Below are 27,313 nucleotides of genomic sequence, written 5' to 3' on the forward strand. Positions count from 1 at the left end.
AGATGAGTTTTTCTTGGAGATTTTCCCAAGCAATTAATTCCCCTCCTCTTTGGCTTTCCTGCTTTCATCTCCTAAAAATATCAAACTTTTATTTTTTTAATCTCCAGCTATCATTTGGTGACACATCAAGGGAAGCATACATATGTAGGTAATCTAAAGCTTTTTTAGATTTCCTTTGCAATAGTTCTGCCCTAATGATGCTGATGCTTGTGACAGTGATTGAATTTTTCTACTGATAATTTGTTGCTCAGGTCATTTGACCAGGATTATTTAAGTCAGAGGCTTAAGGCTAAGGACTAACTTTTTACTATTCATGACAGTTTAGCTGAATGGTTCTCAGGGATATTACCTATGATGTGTTAGGAGGCAATTTTGATTCACCCAATGATTGTTGGAAAGAGAACTGATTTTGGGAAAGATTCTAGATTCCTACAAAGTACTGATTCCACACAACCTTGGACATTTATGTAGAGGAAAGGAATTAGGCTTTCTAAGGTGCTTCATGGCTTGGAGAACTCTGTCCCCTTGGAAAATGAACAGCATCAGGTGACTGCAGTCACCCTAAAGTTCCATGGATTTTTAGCTTATGTTAAGGTTTAAGAATGCTTCTTAGTGAGCCCTTTTAAAACTTTTTGTTTTTTAAAAAAATAATTAATTTCCCTAGGTCTTCAGTGCAATATTGATCTGCATGTCTTTCAAAGGAAAAAGGCTCTGTCCATAATTTTGCTACCATCACTCAGGACCACCAAGACTTTGGATGAAGATTGCTATAAACTAACACTCTAACTGGTTAAATGCTAGCATTGAGGATGATGAAGGGGGTAAGCCATGTCCTGGGAATAAGGACATGGCTAATAAAATGCCTCAAGCCTTCCTTGCTCAGCGGGAGTTTGCTTCTCCCTCTCCCCCTGCCCCTTCCCCTGCTTATGTTCTCTCTTGTGCTCTCTCTCTCAAATAAATAAATAAATGAATAGCCTCAAGCCTAATTTTTTTTTTTTTTTAATGGGAGGAGTGCTTGGCATTAAGATTTCTAGGGGTATGGACACCTCAGTCAGTTAAGTATCTGTCTTCCACTCAGGTCATGATCCCAGGGTTGTAGGATTGAGTCCTGCCTCAGGCTCCCTGCTCAGCGGGGAGTCTGCTTCTCCTTCTGCCCCCTCCTCACTGCCTATGCCCCGCCCCCACCGCTTGTGCATGCGTGTGCGCACTCTCTCTGTCAGAAATAAATAAATAAAATTCTTTAAAAAAAAGATTTCTAGGGGCATGACACAAAGAAGAGTGGTAATACTGAATCTGATCTCAAAGTGGTTTCTTCATCATAATGGTGGCTACTATTTCCTTGTATAATTTTCTCTTTCCACCTCTCGGGTTTCCTTCATTTCCCCATGATCTTAAAATCTAGACTGCTATATCTCCTGGGCTATAAATAAGTATTTCTAATACTTCCCAATGGTCCCCAAATGAATGAAATGTAATATATTTAAAACCAGCCTATCTTTCTTCTGAAACTGACAAATGCTCTATGTTCTCAGTCTTGGGTAATAGCATCATTATCTAACCACAGCCCAAAGTCAGAAAGCACGGGCATCCTTACTTTCAGTCTCTCACATCAAATACCACCGTTTATTGGTACAGCTTCAGAAATGTCCCCTGAATTTAGCTTTTCCTTTCTATTCCTTCTGTTTTTGTTTTAGTCCAGATATTCATTGTATGGCTCAGGGCAGTATGGCAATGTCCATTTATTCTTGTCCCCTGCTGCTCCTTCTCTGTTTCAGTCATCTTCCAAGGTATAGTTAGAATTATCTTTCTCAATTTGATCAGGTCATTGTGTTGCTTATCAAAAGAAGATTTTCTCTTGATTCCATCACTTACAGAGTAAAATCCAAACCTTCCTCTGAGTCTCTTCATGCATCTGAACCCTGAAATCTAACCAGACTGACCCAGAACTTGTGATTCCAGACCCAACTTAAATGTCCCCACCTCTGGAAGCCTTTTCCAACTGGCTGTGGAGAGTCAGTTACTTCCTCTGCTGTCACCAATTGTTCTTTTTACACATTTCTTTCTTTTTTTAAAATTTATTTATTCAGAGAGAGAGAGAGAGACTGAGAGGCAGAGACACAGGCAGAGGGAGAAGCAGGCTCCATGCAAGGAGCCTGACGTGGGACTCGATCCTGGGTCTCCAGGATCAGACCCCGGGCTGCAGGTGGTGCTAAACTGCTGCGCCACCGGGGGTGCCCTTTTTACACATTTCTATTATGCCATCATATTCATGGATCACCTAATCTCAAATTCTACATTCCTTTGGTTCTCTGACTCACTTTTGCTTCTCTCTCAAGGTAAGCAATTGGATCTTTTAATTCAGGAAATGGCTTGGAATTTCACTTTCAAATTATTATTATTATTTTTTTAATTTATGAGACACACAGAGAGAGGCAGAGGGAGATGCAGGCTCTCTGTGGGGAGCCCGATGTGGGACTCGATCCCAGGACCCTGGGATCATGACCTGAGCCAAAAGCAGACACTCAACCACTGAGCCACCCAGGTGCTGGGGAATTTCACTTTCGATTAAAAACAGGAGAAAATAGGATGATCTAAATGAGGCTGGGGAAGAGGCTAGAGCATAAAGCCTAGAACATAATAGGTACTAAAGAAATGCTTGTTTAATGCATGGTTTAAAGCAGGCATGTCAAAAGTGAAATATGAGTAATGTTATTATGTGATGTCTGAGGAAGGAGTGATAACTACCTCTTAGTCTGATTAGGCCCAGCTGATCTAAAATGCCATCACAGGAAGATGTTTGGGGACATCAGTCTCTATTCCTTTTGCCTCTAGACATCATTAGTGAATGACTTAGTCATTACTAAATGACTTTTTAATTAAAATATGTTACTGTTGAATAACTGACTAGGTCATTGCAACAACTCTCTCTTGTTATATGATCCTATTCATTTTTTTTCCTATTCATTTTTAATGTTGGCTACAGACTCATTTTATACTATTATTCTTTAATGTTAAATGATCAGCCTGCTTTGATATTAGGTAAAAGTACTTGCTTTGATAACATAAATACTTGATTATTCTAGATTCAAAAGAGTAACTGAAACTCAGCAGGAAATGAGAATGAGTGAAGAAAAAAAGGCAAAAGTTAGCAAATAATCATTGTATTTTAGATTTTGAAACTTGTGTTCTATAGTACTTAATTATACTGGCCTTTATAGATCTTCCAAAAGAGTGAAAAATTGTTTTTGGAATTTCATACTGCTAAAACTAAAAGATTAATTGAAATCACAGTATTTTAATGTCTCCATGGAGACACTGAACTGATTTACTAATTATTGAAAAGCTTGGTACTAGTAGAAGAGAGTAAAATCTGGATCTAGTAATTTATTTTGCACAGGTAATAGTTTTACTTTGCACCTCTTTTCTTCCAGATATTGAGTACCTCTTTTGTCCCAGACATTGGGGGAAAATGATGAACAAAACAACAAGACCCACTCTTCATGGAGCTTGTATTCTGGTGACAAAAACCAATAATGAATGAGTGACAAATAAGTAAGAAAATATCAAATAATGGAGTGTCTGGGTGGCTCAGAGGGTTGAGCATTTTACTCTTGGGTTTCGACTCAGGTCTCAGTATCAGGGTGGTGAGATCAAGCCCCATTATCAGGCTGTCTTCTCAGTGCAGAGTCTGCTTGAGATCCTCTCCCCCTCTTTTACCCTCTCCCCTCTTTTCCTCCTCCAGCTCATGCTCTCTCTCTCTCTAAAGTAAATAAATAAAATCTTTTTTTTAAAAAAGAAAATATCAAATAATGGTAGATGCTATAAAGACAACAGAACGGCGATACATGTGGAGAATTACTGGTGCCTTCTTTAGATTGGATGGCCAGGATATTTAGTTTTCACGCATTCATTGAATATCTCCTACATGCTAGGCACTGTGGCATATACTAGGAAATACAAAGATTGGTAACATACAGCCCCTATTTTAATGTAGTTTTCAGGCTCGCAGAAATAAAATATCTTTTTGTAAATCAACGATCATAGCAGAGCATGATGAACGCTGTTAAAGACCGTCGGCTGCTATAGACCATTTTCTCTGAGTTGTGCTGGACCCCAAAACACAGAGGAGGGGAACAAAACAACTCTTGGAGAGTGGGAGAAAGCTTCCAGAAAGAGGGGATGTGAGTGGAGACTTGAAAATAAATAGGATTACCAAGGTGGTAAAAAGAAATGGGAGAATTGGGCTTTTCAAATGGAAGAAATAACATTTATAAAGGTGCAGAGGCAGTATGCGTCAGCAATATAAATGGTTGAGTACTGCTGGAGTATGGTATGTGGACAGGTATGCATACATGCACTGCTGCCCAGTGGGCCCTGTCAAGGGAAATTGGTGTAGGAATAAGCCCAGAGATACAGGAAAGATCAGAGATATTGAGAAACTTATGTGTGGCAAGGTAAAGAAGTGAGTCTTTTAATTCTTTTTTTTTTTTTTTTTAGTCTTTTAATTCTGAAAATTATTTGGAACTTTAGTTTTATTATTTTTTAAAACATTTTATTTATTCAGTTTTTAATTTTTTAAAGTAGGCTCTACACCCAACATGAAGCTTGAACTCACAACCCCTAAACCAAGGGTGGAGTGCTCCAGCCAGGTGCCCCTTTACTAAAGTTTTAAAATAGGAAAAGATAGAATAATCCAAATATTAACAGCTTTTACATACTGAGAAGGCATTAAAATACTTAGAGTTAAATAAAGTGAAAAATAAAATTTCAAATTATTAAATTAACTTACAATTGTAAATAAAATATTCTCAATTTGCTCTAAGAGTGTCAAAATTTATTTCTGTCTACAGTGCTATTATTTCTCTATCTAAACTCCATAAATGCTTTTATTAAAATTTAGGCTAATTTTAAAAATTTGAGCTTTTGATAAATAAGTTTGTAAAGCTTAAAGATTTCTTTAACATAGCTTGAGAAAGGGGAAAGTAGAACAAGCCATGATCTGATACAAATTTCTATCCCTTTGATTTATTTGACCTAAGGATGACACTTCCCAACTTTGTGCCACTGGTGACTTTCACTTGAAAAGCCCATATTAGCATGTAGAATGTGATACGTGTTCCTGAACAGACAGCATGGAAAATCCTATATCCACTTTCCTGTCACAGTGCAATAAATGCATTGCCCAAGAGCCAGGTTGTAGGTAAGATTGCTCACTAAAAAGAATAGGCCTTATGATAAAGAGTCAGTTTCAACTGATATAACTTTAAAAAAGAGATCTAGCAAAAACAAAATTTTAATAAGACATTAGTGTACTTAAAAAGATTTGTCACAGTGGAACAAGGAAATGCTGCAGTAATCCTCGTCTTCACCCACACCAATGTGAAGATAGCTTGATGGAAAGGGATGTCTGGAAGGGCACAGGCTGTGCCGGATTATGGAGACAAAGGCCTCACGTCATACGATATAGGTAGAGAGAGAGGCATAGGCTTTGCACAAAATGTGGGGATGCTAAAGATGGATCATTTCCTTTATCACCTTACATTTGTGTCTTTTGTTTAGATTAGGGATAATTGACTTATAAGTGCTTCCAAGGGAGAGCAAGTGTCCAAATAAGTGTCCACAATAAGAAGGAGGATATGGACATTATTGTACCTCTTCAGCATTGCTATTTTTAGCTAGGCTGGTATGCTTTATGCTCAGCTGCTGTTATTTGGGAATATCATCTTTAACTTCCACGTTACATTGACATCGTTACCCTATTTACAATTGCATATGAGGTGATTTGCATTATGGAAACGTGAGGGAAGAGAATAGACTGCATATGCATAATACTCAAAATTCTCCACCTGATTTAACTAGAAAAATAATCTTAAACATGCATCACAGACAAGGATGGGGACTGGGACTGTATGAGTATCTCGATGTACAGCTGGTGTGTGATGTGTGCAGTGCCTTTGGCTCAGAGCCTACCTGGTAGGTGCTTAGTGAATATTTGATGAGTGAATAAATGAATGAATGAATCAACAAGCAGCTCAAGATAAAAAAACAAACAAAAAAAAAACGAAAACAAAACGTATCCTTCAGTCCACAGAGGTGACTCAAGGAAACATTTGTCCTCATAGCCTCTGGCCTCTGACCTAACTAGATGTTTCTCATTTCTTTTTTTTTTTTTTTTTTTTTTTTTTTTTTTTTTAATTTTTATTTATTTATGATAGTCACAGAGAGAGAGAGAGAGGCAGAGACATAGGCAGAGGGAGAAGCAGGCTCCATGCACCGGGAGCCTGATGTGGGATTCGATCCCGGGTCTCCAGGATCGCGCCCTGGGCCAAAGACAAGCGCCAAACCGCTGCGCCACCCAGGGATCCCAAGATGTTTCTCATTTCTGACCCCCAGCCCAGAACTCTCCAAACCTACTAGCAGACAAGCTTCACACAGTCCACTTGCCTCAATCAGTCCCTTCAATTGCCTCAAACAATTGCATACAGTGACCCTGAGCATGCAATTCTCTAGTATTGTGGATTGCAGGACAGAACCAGAAAGTGACTCAGAAAGGAGCTTGTTGGAGAGAAGAAGATGGGTCAGCCAACTGGGACAGAAAACCATCTAAATTCATGGATGTGTAAACAACTCGCAAGTTCTCTAGTCATTATTAACAGGAATTCAGAGGCAGGGATGCTTGCCACCCCTTCACTTCTGCATAATATCTTCTTCTTCCTCTTCTTTTTAAAGACTTATTTATTATCTATCTATCTATCTATCTATTTATTTATTTATTTATTTATTTATTTATTTAAGACAGAGAGAGAGAGAGAGAGAGAGAGAGAGAGGCAGAGACACAGGAGGAGGGAGAAGCAGGCTCCATGTCAGGAGCCCAACGTGGGACTCAATCCCAGGACTCCAGGATCGCGCCCTGGGCCAAAGGCAGGCGCTAAACCGCTGAACCACCCAGGGATCCTCTGCATAATATCTTCAAATTATGTTGGGATTCCTCTTTGTTGTAAGGTTGCATTTGATGTTGAGTTATCTTTGATTTTACCTGATTTAAAAAATACTGTTCAGGAGAGTCAGTGGCGGGGAGTGAGAGAGAGAGACGGAGTCCTCACTGGCACACTGAATCTCCTTCCGTTAGTGTGCAGCCAGCTGAGGTTGGAGGGCCTGTCACACTCACAGCCTCTTTCCTGTTCTCCATCTTCCAGTAGTGTCCTGTGGATTCATTGTGATTTATAGCCGGGGAAGAAGCCACGTCTGCAGCATTTTCACTGAATCCGGCCTGTAATGGTGTTTGTCAGGCTGCCATTTACAGCTTGGAAAATTTTTCTCTAATCCACTTTGCAGAAACATGATTGTTTCTCACCTTAATTGTGGCCCTTGATGTTTGCCTGTGTGGGAGAAGGGACCCAGCTTCCAGCTTTTGCCTTTGTACAGCACCAACCCAATCTTCAATATAGGAGAGTGATTTGTAGTAACCTATACTGGAAATAGTTTCTGGTAATCTTATTTGTGACTTTCATGAGAAATAGATGAGAGGTCTATTCTCTCATGAGCATATCTTAAAGTGGGAATTAAAGAAGTGACATATTAACCCATTTTTATTTCATCTCCTAATTTCACCATTTATTCTCTGTAAACCCATGGTTTCAAGGCTTTTAGTTTTTTTCTAGACTCAGTCAGAGGTTATAGACAAGGATATTCTTTAAGATATGCCTTCTAAGGCAAGGACAACATCTTACTCATATTTGAGACTCCGGTCCCTGGCACAGAAGCTGGAATGGAAGAAACATTTAATATATATTTGAGTTAAAACTGCAGTGAATTAAGGGACTGGTCCTGGAGAAATTAGGAGAGGGAGTAGTCAGGATCCAGGGAAATATTTGGAAGTCTATGGAGAGCAGACAACATCTGAAATGAGGCAGGAGGCAAACAAATTGGAGCTATGTTGCATATAAGGGGCAGAGTATCACATGTCTGAAAAGAGCCCTCCCCAGACTTTCTGTGAGGCACTGACCAATTATTCAGGATTTACATTTTTGATTGAACCTTTAAACTATCTATATTGCTCTTGCTCATCTCCTCTCCTTGGCTCACACTGCCTCTGTTTTCTTTAGGGCTCCATCATGTTTCATATGAATGACCTCAGTTGCTTTCTAAATGACTCCAGTCCCATGACTCCCCTACTCCAGGGCTTTTTAAGGCCAGGTATTGCCTCTTGTTTTAATATTGGTGCCATATCTGTGATACTGTGAAATTTCAACAATAATGTGCAGTTAAGCAATTTACCCTCTTCTTTCATAAAACACTTATTGATAATTTGTAACAGGTACCATTATATTAAATGATGCTGAATCGGCTTTGGATTCTTTTTCTTCTTTCTTTCTTTCTTTCTTTCTTTCTTTCTTTCTTTCTTTCTTTCTTTCTTTCTTTCTTTCTTCTTTCTTTTTCTTTCTTTCTTTCTTTCTTTTCTTCTTTCTTTCTCTTTCTTTCTTTCTTTCTTTCTTTCTTTCTTTCTTTTTCTTTCTTTTTTTCTCTTCTTTTTTTTCTTCTTCTTCAACATTTTATATGTTTATTTGAATGAGAGGGCAAGAGAGCACATTCATGGGGAGGGGTAGAGGGGGAGGGAGGAGCAGTCTCCCCACTGAGCATGGAGCTGGGTGGGGGACTCCATCCTAGGACCCTGAGATCATGACCTGAGCTGAAGGCAGATGCCATACCAGCACCCCTGGATCCTCTTTCCAAGAAATCTAGAGCCCCACTGGTGCCTGATTTCACCCCGTACTCATCCCCTGTTTAGTCTCCTTTAGCTGTCACTGGTCTTCTTGCCCTTCCTTGGCTCAGTAGGTACACTCCTGCCCAGGGCTCTTACCCTTGAAGCTCTATCTGCCTGGAATGTTTTTTCCTCTAATCTCTGCATAGCTTGCTGCTTCACTACATTGCATAAGTCCCTTTCCAGTGGGCTTCTCTAAATATACTGTCTATTCCTCTTTTATGTTTTACCTGTATTTGTAACACTTAATATATTGATTTGCCAAATTGTTTACTGTGTATCTTCCCCATAAAAATGTGAGTTCCACGAGGACAGAGATTTTGCCTGTTTTGTTCATTGTTATCTCCTCAGTGCCCAACAGAATGATGTGCTCGTTTGGGTGCTGCATAATTATTGCTAAGTAAATGATGAGGGAAGACATACAATGTCAAGTAGCCTATACCAAGGGAAATTAGAGGGAAGAAACAGTTTCCACCCAGCTTTGACCCAGGTTTCAAATGGGGGACATCATTTAAACCTGGAAGAGCAGTAAGGGAAGAGTGTTCTTTCTATTTTCAACCATCTGGGACTCTGTTATTTTTTTTTTTAGCAACCCTCTGATGTTTATTATATTGCCTTGTTTCTCTCTTTCTCTCTCAGTTGAATACACTTTTGTGGAACTCAGAAGGACACAGTCAGTCAGCATCAGCGGGAAGCTGGTGGAGTGTGGTTCATTCACAACGCTAAGGATGTCTGCTGCGCTGCTCCTGTGGTTTGGAAACAAAATTGCAGAGTGGCTCTCTTATAGACTGGCCACATGGTCAGACACCAGTGCTCACCACAGAAACCAGTCAAGTTCTTTCCTTCTGGATTATAGATAGAGATATGGTCTTTTTTCCAGGCACAATTTTATTATCTTAAACTCAGACAAGTCTTTCCTCTCATATGCGAAACACTTTTCACAGGATATTTTACTATATTATTATTCCTCAGTTAAGATCCAGCGTAGGTGTTAAACTACTCCTTCTTTTTCTTTTCAGTCATCAGCAGATTGATGAGGATTGTTGGTCTCCATGAATCATTTTAAAGTTTATTTGCATTTTCCTTGATGAAAGACAAGCAGAGGAAAATAATTGCAGTTTTCAATGTTCATTGGGGTATTCTGAGAGTTTTCTGCAGTAAATTACAGGGATGTGATAAACATAAAGAAGCATCACTCATTTCTCATTTCTGATTGCTTAATATCTCATGCTCTGTCACTTCCATTACAAACATAAGATTTAATATCCTCAAATAGATTCTTATCCTTATACTCTGTTATCCTCTCTTGCAAAGCTGAATGCCAGAATGTTAAATGTAAAGACTTCATGTAATCTTCCCCATCAAACCCATATAATTTTATGCACAAACCTTTCTACTTTCAAGGACTGGCAGATGTGTTTGTGGCTGATTTCCCCCCCTCCCGTCCCCCACTAATACTGATAGGTGGGAAATGGCCACATCTCTAATTCTTCAATGCCATGTGAGATAATGGATGCTCTTACAGCAATAAAAAAAACCCACATACACTCATATTAGAAAAAGAAAACAAACATGCAACACAGATTAATTTTGTAGTTATTCGCTTTTCAAGGGGACTGTTCACTTTACAAAAGGATTCACAACAGATTTTCTTTAAATAGTAAGCGCCACTAGTGCACTTAAGATATAATTAGATCCGTCTAAATTGGATTCGTACACATTTCAGGAACTGATTCATTGTGCAAAGAAACAGCAAATCCATGTTTGCTTTGCTACATGAAGCAAAACTAGCAAATATGCATATGTTCTGTTTAGAAGGTGCCAAACATCCAGATGTTTGGGAAAACCTGAATATTTGACCATGTGTTTGAGTATTCAACCAGATGCTTAGCACAATCCATTTGTGGTTTGGAGTATTTCTAACACAGCAGGGGGGTAGAGAGGCAAATATACCGAGACATTCTCTATCTTGCTAAAATGATAATGGCATTCCTTTTATTGCTTGTGGGTGGGCAATTTTATGAATTGATGAAAATGTGGCATATAACATATGTTATTTTCATTAAGTGGAGAGGTCATCTTTGTCAATGGGTTAACAATCTACATTTAAAGCCCTAAAATGAATACTTTAAGAGGAATGTGGAAGGCCAGATTATTCAGTGGAGATGAAATGCACTCTAAACAGCATTGTTCTTAGAAGGTGGGATAAGAAATGCTAAAACATACAACCTGAGGCTAATGAAATCAAATCAAATCAAAACAAAAAACTTTCCACGATAATTTCACCTGGAAACCGAGTTTCCTTTAACGTTGCTCAGCTGAGTAATCCAAGCTGAGGCCAGAAGACACAACTTGAAGCTTGACTACTCCAAAGATCAGGGTTCTGGTTGTTTATAAAATAGTATTTAGAATTCTTGATACAAAGAACTATAGTGGTTCAAATTGACATACCCATTTGTGATAACTTAGTAAGTACATTTTCTATGAAAGAAAGAAACGTATTCTAAGTAAAAGGATTGTAGGCATCACCTGGCATAGATGGAGCCCAAAAGAAGCCTTAGACCTTTATGACTGCATTGTTGAGCAGTGGCGAATGCACTTTGGTAGGACTTGTTAGTCCTTGACTAACAGGCAGGGAAATATGGGGTTGCTGGATGCTGTGAAGACAACCCAGGCTTTTTGTCAGGGCTTAGGATGGCATCTTAGCTCTGTCTTATACCCTGTGCACCATCTTGCACAACTTAATTAGCCATTTGGTAAATAAGAGAATTAAGACTTAAAATGAACACTTTTTTATGGTTGGTTTTTCTCTTAATAAGAAATCAATGAACCTGATAAATGAAAGGTACTTAAATAATACTAGCTCTCTTTCAGTTCTGAAGAATATGCAATACATAGGAAATTAACACCAGCTTTTAACTGTCCTCGGTATTTGGGTACACAGCTTCGTATTATATTCCTGAATTCATAAATTTTATCCTCAGAGTGAGGGCAGAGCAGGCAGTTCTGTTATCTCTGCCCAGCATTCCACCCAGCAGATGCAGACATTGGGAGAAGAATGTAGAAAGCCATGGGCATTTTCATCAGATGCATTTACCAAAGAACTACAACAATAAGAATCTGTTCATTAGGCACCAAAAATAAGTGGTTATTATGAACACATGCCTCTTGCTGAATGTATGCCATAGAGTCACTTTTAGTTAGATGAACATGTTTCTATAGAGAGCTGCCATTAAAAAAAAAAAAGCTGCCATAATTAGCAGTGTTTGTGATGAGAAAATCCTAGCAAAGATACTTGTTTTCTATTATAAAAGTGTGATATTTTCTCAAATGCAGCATTTTCCAAGTATTCCACTGTTCTCTGTCCTTATTAGGCTTCATTATATATGGAATAACCAGTGATTATAATATTTGCCAACTTTCTCTGTGCTGAGCCCTCTTCTAAGCACTTGAACTCAGTGAATCCTCACAACCACTTTATGAAGTAGGCTGTATTATTGTCCACTTTTTAACAGATGAGAAAACTAAGACATAGATAAGTGATTTCCCAAAGGCAAACACATAAACAGTGATAGAAGCAGAATCTGAACTCAGTGTACCCAGCTCTAGAGTCTACATCGCCTTCTTAAGTCTGTACACCATTGTTTCTGTGAAAAGAAATAAGGGAACCTGGTATAATCATGAAGCTCCAGTCCACACAACTGAGAAGAATAAAAGAGGAAATTTCTACAGAATTTGTGTGTATCCATTTGCCTTAAAACCAAGGCCAGTAAGTTACAAATATGTAAGTAGCATTGGGAGTGTGATTCTTGATGAGAATGACAAGGCCTCTTCCCTAGGGGTGAGGAAGGAGAGCTGAAGACTTCATGGGAACCCCAGGAGGTGAGCAAGACCAAGTCCAAGCGAAGGCCTGCCCTTGGTATGCTGGCTTCCTCAAGAAAATAGGTGGAAAGTATGAATGTCACAGAGGAGCCTGGAAAGTTTGTCCAGGAGCCATTTTGCCTGTTGTGTGTTCCCTATCAGAAGTGTGGGTGCCTGTTCCTTGCACAGAACTGGAATTACAGTTAGAATTTAGGGACATCTTTTAAAACGTTAAAAAAAAACCCACATGGGACAGCACTATGGAAAAATATACAATTGTGATATTATGATTCATATACAGTTCTTCTAAATTTATTTCTCTGGTGTTTTATTTGTGGCCTGAAGTGTACAAAAATGACTTTATTATAAATTTTTGCAGATATTTTAAAAACCATTCATATTCCTATTTGGATGGCAATTCTTTAGATATGCTTCATCCTGAGAGCTAAAAACACTGCTACTCAGAATTGTGTTCTATGAATTCTGTTTGATTAGATGTTTAGAAGACAGACTTTGAAATTAGATTAACTGTCTCAAACATACACATTAAAAAGATTCCCTAAAAATTAAAATAAGATTCATTAAAAATAAGATTAAAAATTCTCATTAAAAATAAGATTCCCTAAGTGATTAAGATGTCTTAGTTTTTTCCAATATTCTATAACTGACTAAACATTTAACTAATTGTGAAAAAGAATTAAAATATGCATGCTTTTCCAATTTTTAATTACTGAATAAGAAAATAAAAACAAAGCCTAGACTTGAATTTTTTTTTTTTGTCTATATAAAGCATAATTTTTTTTTTTCAGCATTCTCCTGGCTGGCTCAGTCAGGAGAGCATGAGACTTTTAAATAAAACATACTTTTTGGAGAAACAATTGAAGAAAAATAACATCAGGGAAATCTTTGACCTGCAACAGAGCCTGCATATTTCTAGGTAGGTTTTAAGAATATATTTTGGTTTAAAACATACACCGTGACAATTTATCCCCATAGCACAACAGGAGGATAAGCAAGCAGTCTTCCTGTGGAAGCATAGCAACTTTTTTGAGAAGGAGGATCTGCAGTAATCACTGTATTGCTCAAAACAAAGGCCTTATTTGCGTAATAAAGGTCTGATTTCTAGTTTGTTAAATCCAAAATCATTCAAGACTAAGGGAGGAAAGAAGACACACAAATATGGCCTACAGGTACATGAAAACATGATTAGTGGTCACTAATCATCAGTGAAATGTAAATCAAACCCACAATGAGATATCACCTTGCACCTGTTAGAATGGCTATTATAAAAAGATGAGAAGTAACAAATGCTGAGGAGAGTGTGGAGAAAAGGGAACCCTTGTGCACTGCTGGTGGGAAAGCAAACTGATGCAGCTACTCTGGAAAAGAGTACGGAGGTTTCTCAAAAAATAAAAAATAGAACTTCCCTTACGGTCCAGCAACCTCATTTCTGGGTAAATACCTGAAGGAAATGGAATCATTGTATTTATATATACACACAATGGAATATTATTCAGCCATAAAAAGAATGAAATATTGCCATTTGTGACAACATAGATTGACCCTGAGGGCCTTAGGCTAAGTGAAATAAATCTGGCATAGAAAGACAATACTGCATGGTCTCATTTATATGTAAAATCTAAAAAACTAAAACCTTGAACACCTAGAAATGGAGTAGACTGATGGTTGCAGGGAGGGGGCACGGGGGTGGGTGAAGGGGGATCAAAGGGTACACACTCACTGTTATAAGACAAGTTCTGAGGGTCTAATGTACAACGTGGTGACTATAGTTAGCAATAGGGTAGCGTACACTTGAAAATTGCTACGAGAGTAGATCTTAGAAGTTCTCACCGCACACACACAAAATGGTAACTATGTGAGACAATGAAGTGTTAACTAACTTTATTATGGCAATCACTTTGCATACATATGTATATAAAATTATCTAGTGATGCACCCTAAACTTACACAATATTATATGACAATTATATCTCAATAAAGTTGGCAAAAAACCCCAACTGAGTAATATATGACCACATCTACATTATCTACTCACTATCTACTCATCTACATTATCTACTATTTACATTACTAAACTGTAATGAATTGTTCACTGCTCAGAAAGTTTTAAAAACTAGGATATGAATCAGCTTTGGGTTTCTTAATAACATATTTAGAAACTCATTAGTAATGTCTATTTAGACCATTCAGAAACTCACTAGCAATGGAGGAATTTATATTTCAGAAATTTGAAGGATGTAAACCTACCATTTTGAATTCTTGACCTGTTATGAAAAATTCCTTTTTATGGGATTCTTAATGCTAACTTAATTCATAATATATACCATTGGTCATGCAGTAGATCCAGCTTTTCATGTTTCTGAGTCCAAAAATCAGGTTTACTTTTTTAATCTAAAATTCCTAGTTGTAATTCTGTATATGAACCTAAAAGCCAGCTGTGCCTTAGACCTTGGGCTCAGATCATTTGTTGTTATCAAAGGGGTACATGAGGCTAAAAGCTCACTTGCTACACAAATGGAAACCTTATAAATGGAACAAATCCCCAGTGCGCTTTTTTGTATGTTTTCTATGTTGGGTTTCAAAATAGTAACCTTAACATTAACAATATACTGCTAAGCACAATTTGTATGGACACAAATTGGGATAGATTTGTTCCAGGCTCAGAAGTGATTTCTCCCTGATGTAGGACAGAAACTTGATGAAATCTTGGTATCTTCAAGCACAAACTAGCCATCTGAAAGCATAGGTAGGAAGAATAGTTGTCCTCCACTCAGGTTATGTGAGTTGAAATCTTTCGGTTTCACCTTCAAGGTAAGAATAATTTTCTTATATTAAATGCATATTGCTGCACATGACCAATATCTCTTTATTAGGGCCCATAAGCCAGCTTACCACATACCCTTTCTCTCTCCTCCTCTGTAGCCCACCAGGTTTTACAAAAGTGAGTTGTTCCAATTTATAGTACATTCAGAAAGTTCTGAGACTGTCAAATCTGATATTTTTGCACTGAGTGGATCAAAATGGATGTAAATGAACTAAACTTTCAATCAGATGTGATTTGAGTATACAGTGATATAGTTTAGTTGTAATAGAAAGTAAAAGAGCTTAAAAGGCCCACAATAATTCAGATTAAAATATCTTGGGGTCTTTTTCCATTTTAAAATGAATTGAGCAATTCTGTGTGGTTGAGGATTGACAGCATAATGGAAACAGAGCTAACTGCAGAATTTCTTACCAGGTAGGTAACTGCATTAGCAGCAAAACTCATAATGTAGTCTGTTGGTTGAAAAGAGTATGAAGGAGCCTTCTGTTTTCTTATGAGGTGCTATATTCTCATAGTTCTTGACTAATTTCACTTACCTACTGCCAAATTGCAGTTATTGGAAAATGTTCTCTATCCTGTAACTTTTAGCAATATTATGAGAGACCTCATGGATATTGATTCTTCTTATAATTTGTTTATAACCATAGAAAAACATGAGTAAAACTGCTTCCAAGTCTCATCTTCTATTTTTGATGTAACTATAACACAAGATATTGCTATGTAATAGTAACACTGAATATCTGTATATATTCCTGAGGATTGAGTAAAGGTTAAAATGGTGGGCCAGTATATCAGTGATCTTTGAAAGTTTTATATTTCACAGTAACTCTCTTCTTTTCTAGACAGACCTTTTTGTGGGATAAAATGCATAACATATATATTATAGGTAGCTTTTATACAAACTTTATGTATATTATTGCTCATGTGTATCACTTACCAGAATCAAGAGACAACTTGAAGCCAGTTTTGTGTGTTCAGGGATGGTGGAAAACACTGACAAAATCAAGCAACCAAAGACAAGGAGAAAACTGTAAAACAACAACAAAAAAGAGAAATATGATAAGAACCTTGCCTTATCATGACAGATTTCATTTCTTGTTTCTATAGTTTAAAGCACCAGACCCACTTGAATTGGTATTGATTAAGTCATAAGAGCCTTGGAAAGGACTAGCTATTTTGAATATCAAAATATAATATGGGGGTGCATGGGTGGCTCAGTTAATTAATCATCTGACTCTTTATTTCAGCTCAGGTCATGATGTCAAGGTCATGAGATCGAGCCCTGAGTTGGGCTCCATGCTGGGCATAGACCCTGCTTAAGATTCTCTCCCTCTCCCTCTTCCTCCCAACTCCTGCTCCCTTTACCTCCCTCTCTTTCCCCCTCTCCCTACCCCCATATAAAGTATAATGTATGGTGAGCATGGAGTTCCTTTACAATTTCATTGATGAAGACAGTGTTACATGGTGTGTGTTGCATGCTATATTTAAATGACTGCATCTGAAAATGTGTGAACTTCTCATTAATCCTCTTACAAGTGGGGATCCTGAGAAAGGCCCTGAAAGTATGTTCTTTCTTTCCTACCCCAGGAGCACATACCATAGCTGTTCTCCTTTCAAAGAAGCAGAATCCACCCCACATTTGGCAGTTCTGGTGACCCATCAAATGTTCTAAGTGGCTGTTACTAATTCACTGGCTCATTTTCGCAGTCTAATTTTGCTCATGGATACTTGTTTGTCATTCCTTTATAATATTAATGAGAACATAAAATGAAGGGAATGATTTCTTCTGCTACCCATGTACTTTTCTATTTCCCTGCAAACTGCTAAAGAGATGACCCCCTCAGCTCTGTCTATTCATAATACAGCACTAGGGAGCAGAAGTGAGGAGCAGCTTTTTCTACCAATCAATCTACAGACATTTTTAGTCCTCAAATTATGGTACTTTCAGGATCCAGGGGTGGAGCTGAGTTCCCAAGGAAAATGTCTAATAAAAAGAGAAGGCTATTTTTTTTTTAAAGATTTCATTTATTTATTCATGAAAGACACACAGAGAAAGAGAGGCAGAGACATAGGCAGAGAGAGAAGCAGGCTCCATGCAGGGAGCCTGATGTGGGACTCGATCCTGGGACTCCAGGACTATGCCCTGTGCCAAAGGCAGATGCTTTACTGCTGGGTCATCCAGAGATCCCCGAGAAGGCTATGTTTTAAGTTGAAATTACTTATCCTGAAATGGAAGATTAAAAAAAAAAAAACCAAACAAATAAATAGGGGCACCTGAGTGACTCAGTTAAATGACAGTTGGTATTTGCTCGGGTTGTGGTCTCAGGATCTCAGGGTTGTGGGATCCAGCCCTGCATCAGGCTCCATGCTCAGCACAGAGTCTGCTTATACCTTTCCCTCTGCTCCCCTGCTGCCTCTCTCTCTTTCAAATAAAGAAATAAAATCTTAAAAACAAAAACAAAAACAAAAAAACAATACTTGAACTACTTGCTCTAGGACATACCTTTTACTTTTGTGTATCTCTGGGAAGCTCACACAGTAATCTCCCCTAAAATACTAGTTTCCACATTCTTATATATGGCACTGGAGTTAGTTTCTGCCTCCTTTTGGTTTACCCTGACATGCTGTCCAAGCCTTTGTATCGCACTTGACTGAGAGCTCTGAAGGACCTACTATAACCAGGGATTGGTAAATTATGGCCTAGGGAACATATATGGCCCCTAAAGCCTGTTTTTGTTAATAAAGTTTTATTATCACTTAGCTACACTCATTTGTTTATGTATTTTCTATGGCTGCTTTCCTGCCACAAATGCAGAACTAAGTAGTCATGGCAAAGACAACTTGGCACACAAGACTAAAATATGTACTCACTGACCCTTTTAGAGGAGAAGTTTAGACCCATAACCAATACCATGTATTCCTTGTTTCTTTATATCTCTGACAATACAGAACAAAGTGAAAGTTCATAATTGCTTATGTTCTGCTGTTGATGATTATTACTGACATTCATAGAGGGTTTTCTGTAAGCCGGACATAGTGCTAAGCACTTCCACATGCATTATCCAAGTCATTCTCACAAATTTATGCAGTAGAAATATCACTATTCCAATTTTACAGATATGAAAATTGATAATGAAGAACATTCATAACTCATCCAAGGCTGTGTAGCAGAAAGAGGATTCAGGACTGTCTGTTGTTGAGCTGCTGCATAGTGTTGCTGAATGAGCGTGGCTAGATGAGAATGGCGGTACCATTCTTGGTTCTGCAAGACTTTTGGGGATACTTCTCTACTTCTTCAAACTGATAGGGAAGTCTTATCATTTCATTTTCTAAAAAGATTTTATTTATTTATTAATGAGATACAGAGAGAGAGAGAGAGGCAGAGAGATAGAGGGGACTGATACGGGACTGGATCCCCGGACCAGGATCACGCCCTGAGCCAAAGGCAGACACTCAACCGCTAAGCCACCCAGGTGCGTCCCAGTAGTTATCATTTCAAATAAAGAAGCCTCCAAGGAAAAGGAGTGAAGGTTTTTCCACTAGTGAAAAAAACCTAGTATATGTCGTTAATAACTACTCACTATACTTTTGACTCATGTATCTAAGAGTTCAGGATACTTTGGATTATACTTTAAATTGGCTTTAGTGGAATGGAAATTGTAAGCCAGAAGTGGAATTCCAGTGCACTTGCAAACCCCCAAGCTACTAATGAGAAAATGAAATTCAGGGATCACAAAGACAGTTGGGAGGATGTGATGCGGCAACAAGTAAAGATGATGACAGATATTTCCCCTCTTGAGAGCAGCTGTTATCTAAGTATGCTTTCCTTGTCCAGGCTTAACAGAAATCATTAGAAAAAGGAAGCAGGGCATTATTTAATCTCTAAGACATCTTCTTCCCCCAAGAGCATCCCAGTGGTATCTTCATGGTCTCTGTGTTCAAAACAGATCTATATCATGAGTCCTTGGCTAATTCCTTCTTCCTTAATATTTGGGTGTTGCTTAAACCTTTTCCTTCATGTCACTGCTTTGCCCCTTTTCTTTCTTGAGCCAATTGTAGTACACTGTTTTCTAAGAGTAGTTTCTGTACTAGAATTCTGTTATGTCTATAGGGGGCCATCTGAAGACAGCAAGCCAAAGACCTTCACTGCTCAGACTGCACAAAGGGCTATAGAGAGAAAATACATTCATTAATTCATTAATTCCTTTGTCTCCCAACCATTTATCCATTTAGCCAATCAGCAAATATAGATTAAGTATGTAATACTAGCCTGAGTCATTCTTTGCCTTGACAGAGTTTAGGGTCTATTGAGGCATTACAGAACAGTAAACAGAAAATTAAATAAATATGAAATTTATTAAATCAATTTAATTTAAATTAAATAAGTAAACATTTAACAGATGTAAACAGAATTAAGATTCTGAGTGATGATTGGGAAAACACAGGGGATGAAGGAGTATATAGGAGAGGAGAGAAGGGGTTAGGCAGGATTGTTTACTCCATTTGAGGAGTTGAGTGCAAAGTAAAAAATGTTGTCCCTTTGTTAAAAAACTGAAGGAGTACCTGGGTGGCTCAGTTGGTTAAGCAGCTGACACTGGTTTTGGCTCAGGTCATGATCTCAGGATTGTGCGATCAAGCCCTGCATTGGGCTCTGCTTGGGATTCTCTCCCTCTGCTTATCTCTCTGCTCCTCCCCTCAGTCATATATGCCCTCTCTCTCTCTCTCAAAAAAAAAAAAAAACCTAAAAAAAACTCTTACGAATTTCAAGATGGTGATAGCTAAGTATGACACCAATTTTTGCACCCTTGTAAACGTTGGGCTCTGTGAGAAGCACAGATTGCATGCCCATGAAGCCAGACTTGGGGTTAGGAAGACTTCTTGGAGAAAGTGATGGTCAGACTGAGCCCTGAAAGCCTAGCAGGAGTAAGCACAATAGTTGGAATGGCTGGGGAGAAGGAGCATTCTAGTCCATGAGGGCATGTGGGTGAAGGCCAGGTAAAAGAACAGTATCACTAAAATTTACCAATTAATCAATAAATTAGAGTCAGTGAACACCTGCTTATCCTTCAGTGGTACATGAAAAGTGTAAGGCAGTTCATCCCTACAAATTCATTTTTTGCATAGGAATTGTTTCAGTTCAGTAGAAAACATGTACTGAGAACCCATTGTAAAAGCAGTATACCAAACTCTACTGAGGTACAAGGGATAAATTAAAGCAGTCTTTATTTTCAAAGAATTAAAAATATAATGTGGCTGGAGTTTAAATAAAAAAAACTTTAAAAAAATCTAATGCGGTTGACAATATGATCATATAGTAGTCTGCCCTTATCCATGGTTTTACTTTTGTGGTTTCAGTTACCAGTGGTCAACCATAGTACAGAAGCAGATGATCCTACTTCTGATAGGTCAGTAGTTTCCTAGGGCTACATCACAATGCTTATGTCATTCACCTCACTTTACCTCTTCATGTAGGCATTTTATCATCTTACATCATCACAAGAAGGATAAGGGTGAATATAGTATAATGAGGTGTTTTGAGAGGGAGAGACCACATTCACATAACTTTTATTACAGAATATTGTTATGATTGTTCTATTTTATTATTATTTATTGTTGTTAATCTCCTACTGTGCCTAATTTATACCTTAAACTTTATCATGGGTATATACAGGAACAAACAGTGTATATAGGCTTGATATTATCCACGGTTTCTTGGAGTGTGTCTCCTGCAGTTAAAGGAAGATTACTGTACTGGATCATAACGAAGGGCAGAGGCTGACAAATGCTAAGAAAAATACGTTAGAGGTTGAAAGCAGGGAGGGGTTTTCCTATTCAGTTGGGAATGCTGGAAGCACATCAAGAAAGTCTTGATAAATGGGTGATGCTTGAGATTGTCTTTGAAGGAAGAGTAGGGTTTCAACGAGAGAACTTTCTGGAGAGACACATCCCAGAAGGAGAGTCCAGTGTGAGGATGGTGATAAGGTAGAAAATAAATGAGGTAAAATATCTGTTCCCTGTTTCATGAACAAAAAGTAATTAAGTTTGCAGCACAGGGTAAGACAGTTGTTGAATTGGGAGTCTGGGTCGTGATGTGGAGAGGCTGGTATGGCAGGGTCTATCTTTAGTTCAGTAGATAATGGGGAGCCATTGATGATTTTTGAACAGGGAACTATCATCAGAATTGCACTCTGGGAAAATTGAATTGTCAGCAATGTGTGTTAGGACTTATTTGAGTAGTTAAGAAGTAGGGGCAAGAGTAATGGTGATCCAGGTTAGGTTGTAAACTAAGTGGTAGAAATTAGAGTGAAATAGAGAGGAAGAACACAGGGAAACTTGTAAACACAGGAGCTCCTTGACTTGGATAGTTATTAAATTGGGCAGTGGAGATTAGGAAGGGGTGTAGTGACTGAAGGTCTGAGGTTTCCATTCATAGTTACTACAACACCCCTAAGAAGTCAGGAGGAGAAAAGTCAGGAAAATCAGGAGAAAAAATTGATTTTGAGAAGAGGATAAATCCAGTTTTAGACATCTACATGGAATTGTGGGTCTAAATCTTGGGCACAAAATCTGTTTAAAGTGATGGAAGTGCTTTTTCCCTAGAGAAAGTGAATATACAGAACATGTTATCCTTAAGAAAGTGCAGACCAAGCATATAACGTTTAGGTAAATAAGCATAAAATCTATTTGGGGAACATTTCCTGATCTTGTAGAATGACATCATGGGGAACAATGAATACATTCTGCTATGAATTGGCTTTTAGTATCATTGCCAGAGAAAGGCTCACTGGCTTGAGAAAGCACTGAACTGACAGAATGATCCCTTTGAGGTGACAGTGTTTAGACCTGGGCTCATTGGCAGTGACATGGTACACCACTGGGCTTTGAATGTGGTTCTGCTGATATCATTGCTTTTGAGGGTCCCACACAGATGTATGCTGGCAACTGACCACTACCCCACTCCACCTCTCTATTGATTGAATAAAAGTGGGAACAGTGGCAAGAGTCATTGGATGCAGAGTGTCTTAATCTAGGGTCCACAGACTTCCAAGGGGTGTGTGCATAGAATTTAGGGGGGTAGTGAGCATGGATGGGAAAAAAATTACTGCTTTGTCACTAACCATGGCAACAAACCATGATGACATTAACAGTATTTGTGACTTTGTTACTCATAGAAATCACAGATATTGTCATATGCCATTTTATAGTTGTAGATAAAACCATAATTGTTTCATCTTGCATACTTATTTTGTTCATCATTATTTCAAGATTATTTATAGTAGTTATTAGACCCACTTCTGGGTTTTTAAATTTTTTTTTTTTTTATTTATGATAGTCACAGAGAGAGAGAGAGGCAGAGACACAGGCAGAGGGAGAAGCAGGCTCCATGCACCGGGAGCCCGACGTGGGATTCGATCCTGGGTCTCCAGGATCGCGCCCCGGGGCCAAAGGCAGGTGCTAAACCGCTGCGCCACCCAGGGATCCCCACTTCTGGGTTTTTAAAAAAATGTATTAATCAAGAAGCATAGGTATTACTATATCAGAAACTTGTTCAAAATTGTAATGACAGCATTTCAATATAACTTTTTTCTTTTGTAATCACACGTATTTTATACATTTAAAAATGTTATTCTGAGGGATCGTTCACCAGACTGCTGCAGAGTCTAAGGCACACATGAAAAATTAGGTTCCTGTGCAGGGGTGAGGATGGTAGATTAGGAAGGCAGGGGTGGGGACCTGGAAATGGCCTGTTTTGGCATGAGTCACCAACTTACTCAAGTAAGTTTTAAGATCAGTTTGAAAAAATATGGCCATTTTTTTCTTTTATATATTAATCCCAAAATATCCATATTCTTTAAAATTATTCTGCAATAGTTATTGGCCTTTATTTTGCCTAAAGAAGTCACTTATATTTTGTTTCTAAGGCAATTATCTTCGATTCAGACCTTTGTCTAAAACTCCTCTAGAAGGCAAAAATTATTGTGTGAGGAGAATAACGCTTATGATACAAAAATATTACCAGTTCAAAGGCCTCTATGTTTATTCAAGGAAATTACCATCAGCTTTTCTTATGAGTTAATTAAGAATCAATTTGTCAGAATTAATTTGGTAAAAAAAAAAAGGAAGTCTTACTTGGAAATATCACGGGTGCTTGTGGAACAGATGATGTCCAGCTTTCAAAGCTTGTGCTTCAAGCATGGGTTTGTTTAGCAAGAATTAAAGTGATGTGAAAATAAAGCATTCAGAAGAGCTCTGCTGATGCTTTGCCAAATGAACCATGGCAAGTTACACCATGTCATTCACACAAACACAGAACCCCCAGCCACTCACAATCAATTATGAATAATGCAACGAAGACAGGAGAAACAGAACTGATGTTTAAAGTAGACATCTCAATGAACTTAGCTCATTGAGGATGCAAATTAACAGATTGAAACAACCACATTTCTACCTAGAAAGTGCTCTCTGCAAGTATTTTGGTGGACTATAAGCTTTCCATAGTATAACTTCCATGCAAGTCAACTACAAAGAAGACATTGGGGGAGGGAGATCTTAAATATTTGAAATGGAATGGAATCATGGAATGAAAGTAAAGAATGCTAACAGGAAGTAGACATAGAGATTATTAAGGAAACAACTCTTTGGAAATATCTTCTGAAGGAAATTCAGCCCTGACTCTGACTTTTCATAAATTTTTAAGTATTGCTTACCAGGGCAGCCCTGGTGGCCCAGCGGTTGGGCAGCCTGGGTGGCTCAGTGGTTTAGTGCCACCTTCAGCCCAGGGCCTGATCCTGGGGACCCGGGATGGAGTCCCACTTCAGATTCCCTGTATGGAGCCTGCTTCTCCCTCTGTGTCTCTGCCTCTCTCTCTCTCTCTCTCTGTGTGTGTGTCTCTGCCTCTCTCTCTCTCTCTCTGTGTCTCTCATGAATAAATAAATAAAATCTTAAAAAAAAAGTATTGCTTACCAATATATTTCAGTACATTTGATGGAAGGCTTCATAAGTGCATCATGAATTAGGATGACTGGAGTATACATGCTGATATTAGTGACCAAAGATGGTCACTGGCTGACATGGCACTTGCCTGGAGGACATGCTGTCTGATGAAATCAAAGTCTCATTATCAGAGGAATGACTGGAGCTCACTTTTCTCTTCCAGCCTCCTAAATTTCCCCCTTCTTTTCTAAACTTGGCATTTTGCAAAATGTCCTTTCTGCATAATTTTTCTATAAAAGAAGGGCATTTTGCACACCCGGCGTCCATTGCAAAGCAATAAAAACTAAATACAACATTTTTGGTGTCTTTAAAGGTGATTTGGAATATTTGATTAAAAACACTGCATGTAAAAACTTGAAACTGGAAAAAAAAACTCAGCACTGCATGATTCTGCTTTTCAAGTGCAATGAAGCCTAAATATTAATAAAGACCCTAATTAATTAATACTATCACTGTAATCTCTGTGAAGTTGCAAAAACAGGGTCATCGGTTAACAGTTCTAAAAACGAATTGTTGCATTTTACATGTGTTGTTAAGAGGAAACCAGTTGGTATGGGAAATAGCTGTTTCTACTGGCATAGCGTGTTTCTGTAGAGGAATATGGCTAATTAAAATGAACTAAAACAAAGCAAGATAACCCATCAGCAGCCCTCAAAGCAGCCCCTGGAACTAACACAGACAGAGGGCCTGCTCAGCCTGATTCTCACCCCAGGAACAGGAATCCAAGGATTTCTGACTGAGCACCCTCTCATGACAGGGATTATTTTTATATCACTGCTGGATGATCGTGCACCTCTCTGAACCTCTCCTGCATCCAGAACTCTCCCAGTCCTAAGCACAGTTCCTGTTATAGACCACTGTCCTGTGGGAAGACTACTTTCCCTTCTGGTCAAGTGTTTTTATTTTCACGCCCTTTCCTTACGAGTTCTTGTTCAGGGTCTGACCACAAGGCCCTGTGCTCCCTCCCCAATGTGTTGGGTTTTCAGATATTTGAGGTCAGTTTTATTATCATGACTCTCCTGTCTTCAAATTATACTCAGCCCCATTCTTCGTCTACTTAATATATGAAACAACATCCACATCGGTCACTCTCCCTGTCACTGTTCTTTAAACACACCCAGTTTCATCCTATCTTCCCTCAAGTTCAATGCAGGTTATCCCCCAAATCTAAGCAAAAGATTTAACATTTAGTTGTCAACATCAAGTATCTGCACTGTTGCTTCTTTCCAGGGTATCTAAATTAAAACTTTTCATGCCCATTCACTAGCGAAAGTTTGGTTTCTAAAAGGACTGTTCTGAAGATACGCACTTATTTTCCTGTTTCTTTCCTACTGCAACATAGGGTCTGGAGTAAATGTGACCATTGTCAACCTGTATATTTGGACCTAATATACCTTCAATAGTCATGGAATTACTTTCACTAAACTGTGTTTGATTTTTTTTTTTATTTTCTTGAAGAGCAAAAGTCACTCAAACAATTTACTATATTGTACTAGTTTCTTTTTGGTTTACATTGTATTTCCTCAATTGGGTATCATGTGAAAATTTTTTTTCAGGAGATTTTTCTTGCAATGTGGTGAGTAAACTTGGCTACTTTTAATGAGTCTCTGTTGCTGGGCCTCGATTTATTGTTAGAAGCCATCAAAAGATTTGTGGATGAAATTGAAGAACTTTTACTAATAAACTTGAATAAATCTTGAAAAATGCTATAGTAACCAAATTACCAGACAGGACATCATATTCTAAGGGTCAAAAAAAAAAAAAAGAGTAAAGTAGGGACTTTGGATTTTGTATATTGATAAGCTCAATTATAACTCCTAGAAATACTCCAGGTAGAATATTAAGCAAATGATTTCTAATAAAGCCAAATGAATTACTATGATAACTGAAAAGAAACACCAGTTCACCAAGAGCAAGAAATTCTAAACTATGCTTATTTCCTATTTTGATAGGTTTGCCAGCTTGCTCTATCAGGGGAATAGAGTAGAGGAACTGTCTCGATTTCAGCAAAGCACTGGGAAGTGTTTTATAAAATCTTAAGAAAAAGGAGAATTTCAAGAGGGTTGATATGACTCTTGGGAGGATTTGTACCTGGTGTAAGAAGTCTCCAGAGATGAGCCACAGTTTTTTTGTAAGAAAACCCTGAAGACAAGTGTAGGGCACTTGGAGATTTCTTGGAGTAGGGAGTTGGTAGTTCATGTTAGGAATAAATCAATCAAGATTAACATAATAAAATGTAAAAATGATAAATGTAAAAAAATTTTCAGTATGAATTAAGTGAGAAAAATCTTTGTTTACATTCAGTTAAATTTGAGCCAATGTTGTCATTTGCTTCATTAAGAATGCTGTAACTTTAGGTTGCATTAATAATGCTCCCATTTCAAGGAAAAAGTAGTGATAGACAAAAACCACATCTTTATTATTTTTGTAGTTAGCCAAGTATGTCTCAAATATCCTGTATCATTTAGAAAGAACTTGAGACTGCTAACAAAAATATATACAGTATAAATGGATAAACAAAAGTAAATGCACTGTCTTCCCACTAAATTGAAAGCCTTGTTAAGCACAGACCATTCCTGAGTTCCTAGTGCCTATAAATATTTGTGATTGAAATAATACAGTGAAGGTAATACAAAGAGATCAGGAATGAAGCTAATCCATAGATAGGTATACCAGAAAGATCTGTATCATTTTTACCATGGGTCACAAATTTATCTCTGAGCTTCCTAGAAGCCAAAACACGGAGACAAATATGTTCAAAGATCATTGTCTCCATAGAGTAAAATCCCATCATTTTTTTCCAGAAGCAACAGATGATGCATTGACTCGATGGATTATGGGATTTCAGAGTT

The 27,313-nt window shown here is 38.1% G+C and overlaps 1 protein-coding gene across 4 annotated transcripts in view; it reads right to left on the reverse strand.

Moving 5' to 3' along the window:
- KCNQ5 (potassium voltage-gated channel subfamily Q member 5) overlaps positions 1-27,313 on the reverse strand; it is a 519,245-nt gene that overhangs the window by 164,892 nt on the left and 327,040 nt on the right. For all 4 annotated transcript variants that reach the window (XM_041761784.1, XM_041761768.1, XM_041761774.1 and 1 more), the window contains exon 2: positions 16,405-16,495. In XM_041761784.1, coding sequence (XP_041617718.1) covers positions 16,405-16,495 — 91 coding nt within the window. The remainder of the gene's footprint in view (positions 1-16,404; positions 16,496-27,313) is intronic.

The sequence above is a fragment of the Vulpes lagopus genome, chromosome 1, assembly GCF_018345385.1.
Source record: "Vulpes lagopus strain Blue_001 chromosome 1, ASM1834538v1, whole genome shotgun sequence".
In the NCBI taxonomy this organism is placed as follows: domain Eukaryota; kingdom Metazoa; phylum Chordata; class Mammalia; order Carnivora; family Canidae; genus Vulpes; species Vulpes lagopus.